The sequence below is a fragment of the Mandrillus leucophaeus genome, unplaced genomic scaffold (genome assembly GCF_000951045.1).
Source record: "Mandrillus leucophaeus isolate KB7577 unplaced genomic scaffold, Mleu.le_1.0 Scaffold77, whole genome shotgun sequence".
NCBI lineage: Eukaryota > Metazoa > Chordata > Mammalia > Primates > Cercopithecidae > Mandrillus > Mandrillus leucophaeus.
In genome coordinates this window covers 6983068-6997109 of record NW_012108363.1, presented here as the reverse complement: position 1 = coordinate 6997109, position 14042 = coordinate 6983068, and the positions used below count along the sequence as shown (strand labels likewise).

The following is a 14042-nucleotide window of genomic DNA, read 5'->3' as shown; positions in this document are numbered from 1 at the left end:
AGTTAATGTTTTTCTCATTATGTGAATTAGGCAAAAAGCTTCCTGAGGAGTATTATCCTGTTTTGCCATCATAATTAGCATAGAATGTGGCTGATTCTCCTCTCGATTTATTTTTTATCTTGCATACCATAAAATTCACTCATCTGGAAGTTTTCACAAACACATAGAGACCTGTAACCACCACTGCAATCAAGTTCCATGACACAAAACATGTTTTTCTTATGCTGTCCCTTTGCAGTCAGACTACCTCCCCTCCCCAGCCCCTGCCAGGCACTGACCCTTTCTGCAATGCAGAAATGACACCTGCATTGAAGGTTAAGGCCTGAGGCTTTCTTATGATTGGTTGGTATTGTAACAACAGCAACAGCAGTAATAGTAATATATAATACATATTTGAATTTCTATTGTGTCAGGCACTATTTGAAGCACTTTATAAATGAGGAAACTGAGGCTTTAAGAGATTTTAGAAAAGAAAGAGGAGGTAAAGGAAAAAAGCCACCCCATGGCTTCACTCCAAGCATGTCAGACTCCTACACCCATTTTCTTTATATGATTCTGCCTCCATGGAAGATACAGAAGCAGGACAAAGTAGAAAGGATACCTACCAATTCCGGGAAACTCGGTTTAGACCCGGGATTGCCTTTTTTTTTTTTTTTTTTTTTTTTGGTAAACTTATATAAGAGTTTGATTAATTATACCAGTAAAACAACAATTGCATATAAGATAAAATGAAGCCAGGATCCTAGAACACCTTCCTTACAGCTTTTGTAAAATGCAATGAACATAAAACCTTTACTTATTATGTTCCCTGTCATAAACTTGACCAGGTTTGTAAAGCAAAACTTTAACAAATTCTCTGATCAAATACTGGAATGCTCTGTTAATGTCCTTGAGTATGAACTTCCTTTTGTATTAAAAAGAAAAAGGGGTCTTTATTGTTGATCTTTGGTGTTTTTCAGGTTGGAGTCCCCAACCCGGTCTCTAGTGATGGAGGCCCCAAAAGGAGTAGAAATCAATGCAGAAGCTGGCAATATGGAAGCCACCTGCAGGACAGAGCTGAGACTGGAATCCAAAGATGGAGAGGTGAGGGGTGAGAAAGACAGAAGTTCAAAGAGCTACAGCTCCAGTAGGCCAACCCTTCCCATAACTGGTTGACCTCGGAGTTGGATCCTATGGCATATCAAGAAAAGGAGCCAAGCAGGTTTTATTTCTCAACAATTAATTGAGCAGCATGATTATAAGCCGAACCCACAATCCATCAAAGTGATGATTATTTGTAAAATGCAGAGATAACGGCATGTATTCCAAGTACAGAATTATATGACCATGAAAATGAATGCTATTTTCAAATTCCCTCTTGTCACCTTAAAATAAGATTTTGTTAGCCAAGATAATTAAGCTGTATATATTATACACATCTGGCTCAAGATGAACTTAATTTACTTGTTGTTACTTGGTGTCACACGTTTTCTGTTTTCATTGAAAATGGGGAGGCAGATTGAACAGCTGTCCCAACCAGAACAAGCCAAAACTTAATAGGGTAAGACTAGGCAGCAAGGGAATGAAACACTGCAGATATTCATTCTCTTATGCCAACACAAGCCCAGTTGGGTGAACAGAAATGTTCCTTGTGTTTTTCCAAGCAAGACAAGCCACTTACTACCCACCCCCAAAGTATGATTTGTCTGTAAACTTTTTAAAATGCCTTCAGGCGGGCACGGTGGCTCACGCCTGTAATCCCAGCACTTTGGGAGGCCAAGGCTGGTGGATCACGAGGTCAAGAGATCGAGACCATCCTGGCTAACACGGTGAAACCCCGTCTCTACTTAAAAAATACAAAAAATTAGCCAGGCGTGGTGGCAGGTGCCTGTAGTCCCAGCTACTCGGGAGGCTGAGGCAGGAGAATGGCGTGAACCCGGGAGGCGGAGCTTGCAGTGAGCTGAGATCACGCCACTGCATTCCAGCCTGGGCGACAGAGCAAGACTCCGTCTCAAAAAAAATAGAATAAAAATTTAAAAATAAAAATAAAAATGCCTTCAAAGTGTTTGTAAGTGGACTTTGCTATTTAGTCATAGAGTAAAAAATCTGTTTAAGAAAAATGCTATTCCACGTGACTATTCAATGAGAGAGGTTATCAGTCTCTACCTGCTCCTGTATATCCACTCCATGGATATGAAAGTCCCCCTTTGGATTGGTGTGGCATTTGCTGTTTTGTTTTAGAAGAGATAGAGCATTCAATTATCACAACTGCCTCTTCAAGCAGCCACAAACTGCAAACCACACACATATAAAAATAGTGGCTACTTCACATATGCAGTTTATAGCTATCAGAATTTGAACTCTGGAGGAATCAGTTGTAATCATAAATCTAATGGCACCTTCCACCACTGCTTATTTTTATAGGCATGTTTTCCTCAGAGTATATTCTATAGACCATCAGCCCCATAAATTGTTAGAAAAAGAAAAAAAAAAAGCAGAAAGGCTCACTAGCATTTAAAAGTTGGAAAATGTTACATACTCTATTCTCTTCTTGAGCACTCACCTTGCACACAGTCATAGTAGGATCTGAGAAGTCCCATAGTAAAGAAAAGTGTTAAATGTCACATTTTCAAGTTTATGTGACTCTAGGACTCTATTCACATTCTGTATGACTTTTTTTTTTTGCAAAATGCTAACATAGACCAATGCAGTATTATCTTGCTGGAATCTAAGCTTCTGTGAACGTAGAAACTTTCCGTCTTGTAAGTATCCAAATCTCCAGTACCAAAAATAATCAACACAGTAGGTGCTCATTAGATGTCAGTTGAATTGAACATCTGTTGTTTCTGAATGTCAAGAGAAGAGATGATGGTCTCTGACCGATGCTTTCCTTCCTATTCTCTCTCTTTAGATTAAGTTAGATGCTGCGAAAATTAGACTACCTAGACTGCCTCACGGATCCTACACGCCTACAGGAGCGAGGCAGAAGGTCTTCGAGATCTGCGTCTGCGCCAATGGGAGATTATTCCTGTCTCAGGCAGGAGCTGGGTCCACTTGTCAGATAAACACAAGTGTCTGCCTCTGAAAGACTATCCATAGTGGACATTGTCGGCAGCATAAAGGCCTTTTTTGGCTTTAGACACTGGCTGCCAGCTATTTTTACTAGAACACAGAAAGCCTATCAAAGACCTTTTGTGAGTGTGTACGCGTGTGTGTGTGCTTGAGTGTGTTTGCGCGTGTGGGTGGATATAAATATATATAAATATATATAAATAAATATATATATCCTCTGTATAAAATGAGGTTTCAGTACAAAAGGAACCATGGGTGACCCTGTGATATCCACTGTCATTTTCCATCCCATCCCCACCACCTGTGTGACAAAAATCTAAACACACATCATGTCCCAGCATTCCCCAGACTATTCAGAATCACACAGCGTATTGGACACTGACAAACTTCATCTAGATGTTCAAGTAGCAGATCTTCTCCTTTAGTGTTATTACGAGGGAGTGATGGCGGGAATCTCAAAGTTGCACTCAAGCTCTGAGACCTTTATATATCAAAAATAGGCATTTGATTTCCTGCTTTAGCTTTAGTAAGGCTGGCTAACTTCCCCCTCTTCAAGCTAGGGACTGGCAATGCTGTAGAAGTCAGCCATAGGAACTCAAAATGGCTGGCCTACCTTGGCTACCAAACCTATTGGGGTTTTTGTAGTTGAATGAATGAGGATGAATTTCAGCAAAATTTTGAACTGCTCACCCAACTTCTGCTATCTTGCTCCCTCCAAACTCACAGATTCTCCCACAGTCAAATTAGGAGCTGTAAATCAGCACAAAATAAGATAACAGCTGCTCCTCAGTCAGCTGGAAGCTACTCAATGGCCTGACGGGCAATGAACAAATGGGTGATATGTCTCTGTTTAAAGGAAAAATGGCTTAAAAGCTGTTCTGTTCTCCCTTCTGACTTTAACCAAAAGATTTCAACCCACAACGGTCAGGTCAATCAAAATCCCTAAAAGCAGAACTCCTACCCCAAAAGCAGCCTGGAAGTCTAATTAAGAGTAGCGTAAGGAACCTACTTATGTTTACTATGTTTCTTGGGATTGGTGGGTAATGTCAAAACATGCCCTTTATTTTTAAAGGCATGCACAAACTCTGACTTTGATCTTCTTATATATTTTTTCAGTGCTGGTATATTCATATTCCTAAATACACTATTATGTTTTCTCTAAGAAGCACTACATGCCACCAGAATTGCTCACTGAAAGATAATACAAACTGAGTGTCTTTATTAGAATCACTGTGTCCCCTGGGGCCCAGCAGTACCTGCTTCCGTGTATGTGGAAGCAGCACCCTCATTCCCGCCATCAGCTACCTCTCATCACCCCACCTTCATCATCATGCTCCAGGGTCACCCTGGCCAGCTCTTGTGCTGGGACAGGGGATTACACCATCTCTGTTCAAAGAGGGGGAAATGTGCCTATGCCTTAAGTCAATGCACTCAGCAAGGAGAAGCACATCTTATTTATCTTGTTACCTATCATTTATTTTGGGTAATTGGAGGGGAATGATTTAGTTATGACTGGACATCTTAAAAGCCAATAGACAAGCCAAATGGCTGGCAGATGTGGACTTCAAAGAGCGCAGAATGAACTCATCACTGGCTTAGAGAGTTCTGGATGCCATTTGGAAAGCAGTGGCCCTGCAAGCCTAAATGAAGTAGTATTTGTAGGCCTGGGTGGCATTTGGATTTTTCTTTTCCCTCAACAAGGTTTTACTTTTTCATACTTTACAAGCAAGGGAAGTTTTGTGATAGGAGAGAAATAAAAGATTTGATATTTTTTGAGATGACACTCAAGCATCAGGCTGAGATTTGCACACATGGGATGTAAAAGCAAACTGTGTGTTGCTTAGTCACTTAGAAGTGGATGGTGGGGGACAGCAGCGTGGGTCCCAGCCTGGCCAGTGACGCTGCTGGTGTCCAGACCCCAAACTCACTCCAAGCACTCTTGTTCAATATCTCATGCAGAAGAGTTGGGCTGGTCACTCTTAGGGGTGAGACCCAGTGATAGGTTGGCTTGTAGCACTAAGGTCTAAAAAGGAAAACCATAAAAGACATCAGATTACTTTGGATCAGTATAATTAATATTCCATAGGGCCATGCTGCCAGAATCTGTATGTATCAATACAGGGTTTTTCCAAGCCGGGAAACGCCCTCCTTGGCTACTAGGAGCACCTATCCCATATCATTCAGATGAACAATAATAGCTACAAAGTCGTTTGTGGCTAGATAGGTTAAGACAGGTGATTTTTTTTAAAGTGGACTGTCTTTGCATTTTGCCTTCTCAAGTTCATTATCTTTAGATGACAAAAAAGCAAAAAGTTCCCAGAACCTTTTTTCCTTAGATTTTGTTCTAATTACCACGTAAAAGAATGAGCTTAGCATCAAAAGTTGTATGCCAATAAAAGAGACTGGTGTGATCCCACATGCAAAATTTAATCCTAAGGGTAGTGAGATCACAAATAGAATAAAAATAAGAGCAATCAACAATATAAATCAAGTACCTGTTGGGAACAGATATAAAATTCTATTTTTCATTTATGCTAAGTGACCACAATATACAAAGTAATAAGCAGGAAATTTGATATGAGTTAAATTATGCATTTTGTTCAGATTTCAGAAATTGGTAGTAAAATGCATAAGTTTCTCAATGTACATCTTTTTATCCCAACACCCTCAAACTAGAATATTTGTCCATGGTCATGAGAAAAAATTTTACCTGAATTTTTGGGCGGGTTGGGGGGGAAGCTTTTACATTAAAATCTACTAATGCCTACTTTTTAAAAAATGAGATTCTTTCTAATCTTTATATATGATATTTTCTAGACAATCGTACCTTTGGGTATATTAAACAGCTGGTATCATAACAAAGAGTCCAAATGAATCTTCAATATACTAGAAGTTCTAGTATGTTAATATTGTTCAGAAGATTTTTACAAATTAAAACCTGATTTCCAAATATGTTCAACATTTACTTCTATTTGATATCTGTTCAAGAAGTCATAGAAGTCTTGGGAAACTATTCAAGTATCACAGAGGTTTTCAAAAGCCCTTATAGTGTCATCTACCTAGGTATATAGTGACATCTACCTAGGTAAAAGCCTGACATGTGGCTTTATAATTGTTATGTTACCCAAGGGATAGATGTTATAAACTTCAACTGGCTTTGAACATCCTTTAGGTCATTTTCTCTTTGGATAATTTTTGTCACATATCCAGCAACCATAGACCAAAGTTTGCTTGAGGTTTGACCCTAGAGCAGAGGTCGGTAAACTATGACCTGGAAACCAAATCTGACTCACCACCTTTTCCTGTAAATAAAGTTTTATTGATACATAGCCACATACATTCATTTACCTGTTTTCTGATTTTACACTACAGCAGCAGGATGGAGTAGTTGTGTCAGAGACTATGTATCCCACAAATCATAGATTACTTACTGTTTAGTCCTTTACAGACAAAGCTTCCTGACCCCGACCTAGAGGATTTTATGGTATGCATTGGATATAGCAGGAAAGAAAGCACAGTTCCAAACAGCAGTGAGTACACTTACATTTCTTTGTAAGCTTGGGAATATAGTTACTTGGCAAAGTCTTTCAGGAAGGAAACCCTTCCTTATGTTACATGTGGAAAGCCTGCCTTCCAAGACATGTGGAAGTAAGTGATCCCCCTGCCAGAGAAACACAGGCTCAGAGGATTCCTGGGAACAGGGAGGATGGGATTAGTGGAAGCTCAGTGAAAAAGGAAAGTTATGATCCTCCAAGACCCTTATAGATAGACCATACCAGGTTCTGCAGGTCAGCATCATTGTGTAATGAGAAGTGAAGTAGGGGACCCTATGGATTAAACTTAGAATCTCTTTCCTGTAGGCTCTTTCTGCTGTCTATCTTCATATAAAGTTTTCCACCTCACCCTCCCATAGTCCAGAGGAATGCCCATTCCATGGTCCTCCGGAGAATAGTTTTGACTTAACATATCTTTTTAGCCCACATCACTTCAGTTATCAACACTGCCACTGTGTGTACTGTTCCTACAGCCACACCAGGCTTGAAGGGTTAGTGGGACCAATAAAGAATTGGAAATATTGGAAAAAGCAACTTAAAATACAAGGGGACAAAAAAATACAGTAAAATTCTTTTTATCAAGCTGATGCTGTGAGAAACAAGATGAATGCCAGTTTGGCTTTATTTCTAAGAATCTGGGTCTTCCTTCTCTGGTGTAGAAGGAATGCAAAAAAAAAAAAAAATTGAAAAGACATATTCTGACATCTCTGCTTCCGTGTGGTAAGGCAGGTTCCTATCAGACATTTATCCGTTTGGTCAGCGTCCCTTTTGCTCATCCAGGGCTTCATACTCAATATTGTTTTAAAAAAAAAAAAAAAGTATCAGCTATGGATGATTCTTTAGAAGTATGAGTAGCATGGTGGGGAGGAAGGATTTTTTTTTTAATGTAAAAAAAATCCCCCATTTACCAGACCCTAATCAAAGTCACTTAAGGGAATCACCTCAGCCTTTTATTTGGAAACAGCTGAAATAAAATTAAATTGGCAACACTGCCCTAAGCAGCAGCTAGATCAGAGTATCCTGCTTGATTTCAGGCCAAAGGTAGTATGAGGTTTGGACCAAAAAGGTAAATAGATCCATTCCAGCACCTGATACTGATTTTTCAAGGCTCTATGAAAGGTCAAAAATTTCATTAAACAAGACCAGTTCTCCCTCTTCCCCCTGTCCCAAGAAATATTAGGCACAAAAAGGATAAGGGAACAGCTCCTGGAATGATACATTTGCATGGTGCCCTAGTAGCAGGTTGGGAAAAAGTTATAAGAAACAACCTTCGAAAACAGGCCTTTTATCTCGAAGATAAAATGTCTCTCTTGTGGTCTTTCATCACTATCTCCTTGGTGGACAGTTCCCCTAGTTCCAACATATTTCCATTAAAATAGTCAAAGCCACGGCATTGGGATGTCAGATGCATCTCTTTCTTTGCAGTAATCGGAATTTAAAATTATACAGTTGCCTCTGAATTTCTCATGCACAAAGCCAAATCACTGATAAGAGATAAAGCAGTCTGAAGCCTGCTGCTTCAAGCCAGCACAGCACACCACACGCGTTCGCACTTTCAAAAGCAATGTGATTTCTATGGTTCTTAAAAGCTTTCTTCATAATGGAGTCCTTGAAATTTCTCAAGGCAGGTCTGAATGGCAAAGGGAAAATAATTACTTGTTGGAGGTCCTCCTTTTGAGTATTGTTAGAGCACACATGTAAAAGAAAATAACCTTTTTGGGGCAACTCATGCTCATACATGCTGTTTTCTTTGGTTCTCCGCCTACCTTCCTTTTGTAGATATTGACAGAATAGGAGGAAATTAGCATCCTTATTTGAGAAAGAGCAAGAATGTCATGAGCCCTTGATGCAATAGTGTGATGTCATAATACAGTACTAATGATGCTATCAAATCCATCAATAAACAGTCTCAAACCTTCCAACAACAGTGCTCACTGCTGCTCCTCAACTTCAGCCCAGCAAGCAGTAATATCATAACCCATTTTGAGATTTGCAGGTGGAATAGAACAAAGAAACAGTCACTGTAAACGAGATGCATGTTTAGTGTCTAAATCCACCTGTTGCAATAGGAAGCCAGAGTGGGGTTCCAAATGCCTCATTAAGTATGTACACAGCCTCACTAGTAGGTGAGTGAATTTGGCTTCATCACTGAACATTAGCTAAGGTCAGCTTAATAACACAAATATGAGGCCGACTTCGTTGGGAGAAGAGAAAACATCTGCTTAATCTAAAATATACCCCACATGCTTAGAGTTGTCTAATAGTCCTTCACCTTCCAATGTCTTCACATTCTACTTCTACATTTGGGGTTTTTTGGTGAAATCGGAGATAGCTCAGAATTTCATAAAATGAGATACTCCATACTGGTCTATTAGGTTCCATGGGAACACTGTAGCCAAAGGATTGTCTGAGGGCAGGAAGATGACACTTGTCAACAAGGAAGACAGTGTTTCTTTAGTTCCCATATTCATCTAATTCATGGGGTTCTAACATTTTGGGGGGCCATGGATTCTTTTGACAATCTGAGCCAATCTATGAAACTTCTCCCCAAAAAGAACCACCCCACAAAATCTTGCAAAATATAAGAGATTGTCCTGGATCTGAAGCCTACCCTAAGACATGGGAAGAGTTACATTCTATTCTTCAGTTTAAAGAATATTTATTATTCATGGAGCTATTGCTAGGCACTGTGCTAAACATTTTACATACATTCTTCTATTTCATCCTCAATACAATCCTGAGTTGGGTTCTAATATAGTTCCAATATTCAGATGTGAAAACTGAGGCTTACAGTGGCTAAGAAACTTGCCCAAAGCCACTACCTAGAAAATGGCAGAGCTGGAATGTAGGTTTAACTCCTGACCACTACGCCATAAAGTCACCACATGTCCAACTAATTTTCAAGTTGTTGGGACATGTCCCCTACTAGGTTTTAAACTAGATCTTCTTTGGTAGATGAAGCTATAGAACTGCTATTTCCCTGCTTTCTGTAGTCTCTCACAGTGACAGCATCTATACTAAAGTATAGATACCCAAGGGGAAATATAGAAAGCCTGCCTCAATAATAGAATCTAGAACAACAACAGAAAATTAATTTGTTCTGTGTATGCTTTAGTCAAGCTTAAAAAAAATAGATAGGAAAATACCTGGGTTGTTAGCCTCACATTTAGGAGACAACTGTAATACTCAATTACCTGTGGGTGTGGCTAAACAAGGCAGCATTTCTGCACACATACATCTCTTTATACTTCCCTTCAAAAGACACATATCTTACTTTTGATCTTTGAAACTATTTGGTCAGTATTCTTCTCTACCTTTACTTGTGGTAAAACTCAAGGAAGGGATCAAATGGAAGCTCATTTCTATCACTGTCTCTGTTTCTCTATAAGAAAGAACGACCAGGATTCACTGTCTGCATTAGCCATACAATGTGGGAGCTGAGCTGACCACTCTGGTTCCGTAATGGCTTCGGCCTCACACCTTGGCAGCCATCATTAACGGGCCATACCCTTCCCAGGTGCAGAATTAGCCTCCCCAGAGCACTCAGGCCGTCACTACCAATTTATCTGAGTTGGAAATGAGACTCATTTGCCAATTCTTATTTTTAAAGTGGCACTCTTTAACTTTGAACCTGTATATTTTACACTGGCATCCTAGATTCAGCAATGAGGTTGGTGGCGTTTCTACTAGGAAAGGAGAAAATGAATGCATCTGAAGTTCCTTATGGCTTGGTTTCTTTGGAATGCTTTCATCTTCTAAGCAAAGGGATCAGGGTTTGATCTGTAAGAGTTAAAAGACAAAGTCATTTTGAAGATTAGAAACCAGAATGCCCTTGTTAAAGCCCTGCTGTCAACCTGCCTTCACCCAGAGCTTAGAGGGCTCCAGCAGCAAAGAGGCTGCGGTCCATCCCGCTCTGATGTGCTTTTTCCACAACACATATCTGGTCCTCCGGGAGGATTGTGGATAGAGCTCCTCACCATACCCAAAAGACTCAGCCCCAGTGCCAGTGCTTGCCTGACTCAACCACCCCCTCCCCCCTGGCAAAACCTTAGTAAAGGGATGAGTCAAAAATGAAAAAGACTCTACAGTCAGTCAGTCAGTCAAGGATTTCCTATTTAATGGTTTAGACATCCAAATGGCAAGCCAGGAATAGATACCATTAACAGGTCTCATAGGACTAACCTCAGCAGAGCCAAAAATCTGGCTCTCTGGAAGAGATGCAAGATTCTAGAAAAGTAACAGGAAGTGTTGCTACATCTAAATTTAGTGAACACAAAATTAACTTAATTGTAATCTAGGCTTTCCGTGAGGGAGGGAATAAAGATTTTCATGGATCGACCACCTCCCCTCGTCAGGTTTCTCCTTTTTTGAGGCTATGAAGAAGCTGAGACATACTTCTTAAGGAATTCGTGTTTTAGAAGGAAAAGGCAGAAGCTATCCATCATTATGCTGGCTAGATGCACTTCTGAAGAAGCCAGATTCTGATGTTCTTAACAGAAATGGTGAGGTCATAGAAGTCCCATTTGCTTGGAGATTTTGAAAAAGAAACCCCATTCCCATAAAGCAACTGAGTTCAGCCTTTGGGTTATTTTTGGTTTGGTTTTTCTCTGGTTTGGGGTGTGATGTAAGAAGAGCTTTTCAGTTTTGTTTTGAATAACATCAATCCTTGCACACTCTATGCAAAAATTTTGTAAGCATTGCAATAATGCTATGAATTACAAGGAACTATTTTAACTTTATTACACTTTCTGTATAAAAAATTTGTATTTAATATTATTTCGACCGCAGTCTTGTAAAATATATTAATAAAAATAATGATTGGTAAGAAGGAAAGCACCCTTGTCCACTTCTTTAGGGAATACCTCTCTCACAGTTAATAAATCAGTCACTCCTATTGACTCTACCTCAGAATTAAATTTTCAGATTAACATCTCTTCCATATCCCTTTGATCAGTTGGGTAAGCCATTTTGGCTCTCGGGAAGAAACTCACACCAGTTGCCTTATGAAAGGAGAGCTTACTATAAGGTAAAACATGGCCTGGAATTTGGGAGTCCCCAGGATTTGGAGCATGTCAAGGGAACAGCCATCCTCAATTTCTCTTCTAATGATCTACATAGGCTTCTCTGGCCACAGTTTACCACTGCCCTCTCCACTGCTCCCTTCTCTGTCTTTGAAGAAGCAAGCCAGATTGGTTCCTATTAGGTAAAACCTTTACAACCAGGCTACTTTAGTGCTCCTGGTTAGCCTACAAATAAGCTGTCTTTGAGTCAAGGTGCTCATCCCTCATGTTCCCCTAGATGGGGCCATAGGTGAGACAATCGATGAGAGAAGGCATCATGGCAGAACCACTTGGATCCACTCACCACAATTAATTCTTCATTTTGAGTATCTCATCTCTCCCTGGTCTTCCACAATGACAAGTCAGTGGACATGCTAGAATCTGCCTAGAATTTATTCCCATCTAGCATCACCCACCCAAGGATATCATCCTTCATGATCTCATCCACATATCATCTTCTCTCCATGGCCCTCGTCATTCTTCCTTGATTCCCTCATTTGTTCTAACTTCTAGTATAACCCTACATTGTACTATGATTTACCCATTTACCTATCTAACTGGGACCCCAGAAATGCTTATATACATTCTTAAAGTTTATATAGAATCAAATATATATCTAAATTGATCTTCACAACCTTATAAGGTAGATAGGTAATTTCCTCATCTAGACTATCTAAAACAAATTTTACATATCTAACATGTGACAGAACCAATGTCTTTTCCCAACTGGATTTTCGTCTAAGGCTACATCTTATTAATTTACGTCCTGACTCCAAATATCACTGAAGCAACATTACAGAACTCCCAAGGTAAAAGGATATGATAAAAATATTATTCCCAGGCAGAGCACAATTTATTTCCAAAGATGCAGTAATTTTATTACCTGGCTTCTCTTTGGGGAAAATTTACCAAAAAAAAAAAAAAAAAAAAAACCAAGAAAGAAAGAAAATCTAAATCAAAGGTAATGAAATCACAATTCAAGAGACTTGGTGAGAAAAACTATTGAATCTTAGCTAAAAAGATAAACTCTAATGAGAGACAGAAAGGCTGTTACTGACATGTTAAATGTATTGACATCATTTTGAAACAAAATTAGAAAGCAGATAAAATACCAGGAAGCTAAAAAAAAAAGCTCTATACCTTGTCTTCCAAGGAAGGAAGGTTTAAAAAGTAGCAAATAGGTATAAATCAGCAACTTTGAGATTTCTTCTGATCTTTACTCCTTTAAAAGAGATATAAGATTATGTGGCTCACTTTACACTAAGAGAGGAACCCAGGGTAGAGTGGGGGCCGGAATAGGAATCAGAGTGTAAAGGAATAAGCAAAGTGCATTTCAAAAAACTTGTGAACAATGTGTTGAGTCCAATGATAGGGTAATTTTAATTTGTGAATGTCAAATGTTAATTACTCTCAATAACACCAAACTCTTGCAGCTGAGGCTCAATATACAGCCCCCAAGAAAGACCGTTATGGACCCATCAATGGACAGACGATAGATGAGCCTTTAAGACTCTCTGGCAGAAATAATTAAACGTAAATTTTAAAAAACACTTGTGAGACTTTTCCAGATCACTCATACTAGAATCTAAAATGGGTGCATAAAATGTGAGAATAGAATTTTCCAAATTATATTGCATTTTAATAGGAAGTAAGCATTTGGAACAGCCAAATTTAGGATAATAGATATTAAATCAAGGGTAGAAATTATAAGAGTACATAATAGATTTTAATCTATTAGAAGATGAAGTCAAACATTGCATTTAAAAACATTTGGTGCCAAAAATTAACCTATTAAAGTTAAAGGAAAATCAATATTTTAAAGTAGACACTATGGCAAAAAGTATAGGAGACATTCAGATTAACAAATTTATAATGATAAAATACCCTGTCTTATTGATTATACATGATTAAACCACTGTACTGAGCAGGCAAGTAACCAAAAACAAACATCCAAAGCTTTGAAAAGTAAACAGAAGAAACTTGACAAATTTAATTGTAGGGGAAAATTTTTAACTGCTCTCCGTCTGATAACTTACAGATTGGCAAAGCAAAAAAATTAACTCATAAACAGACACACAAACACCTCTCTACACATGGCAGGAAAGAAAGAAACTTCTCATTGTCAATGATATTATAAATGAAATAAATATCATCTCAAAATGAAAACGTTAAACTTTTCAGACTATATTCTCTGAAAGTAAAAACAGACAATATATTTTATATTTACTTAAAATCCCAGGAATTTAAAAACACTTCCCTAACTGGTGATTTGAGAAAGAAAGAAGCCTATTTAAAGAATAACCGTTAAAAATGCTACAAATGATGAAATTTAGCCAAAGCAGTCTTTGACATAATAAGGGCGTTTAAACTTGTCAAT

At 38.8% G+C, this 14042-nt stretch overlaps 1 protein-coding gene across 2 annotated transcripts in view; it reads left to right on the top strand.

Annotated features, from left to right (window-relative positions):
* Positions 1 to 9736, top strand: part of SGCD (sarcoglycan, delta (35kDa dystrophin-associated glycoprotein)) — a 429759-nt gene extending 420023 nt beyond the window's left edge. Inside the window, exons 7-8 of one of the 2 annotated variants that reach the window (XM_011966718.1) lie at positions 960 to 1083; positions 2891 to 9736. In XM_011966718.1, the coding sequence (XP_011822108.1) occupies positions 960 to 1083; positions 2891 to 3064 (298 nt within the window). In that variant the 3' untranslated portion in view covers positions 3065 to 9736. The remainder of the gene's footprint in view (positions 1 to 959; positions 1084 to 2890) is intronic. The other variant, XM_011966717.1, reaches the window with a different exon arrangement.
* The last annotated feature ends 4306 nt before the right edge of the window (positions 9737 to 14042 follow it).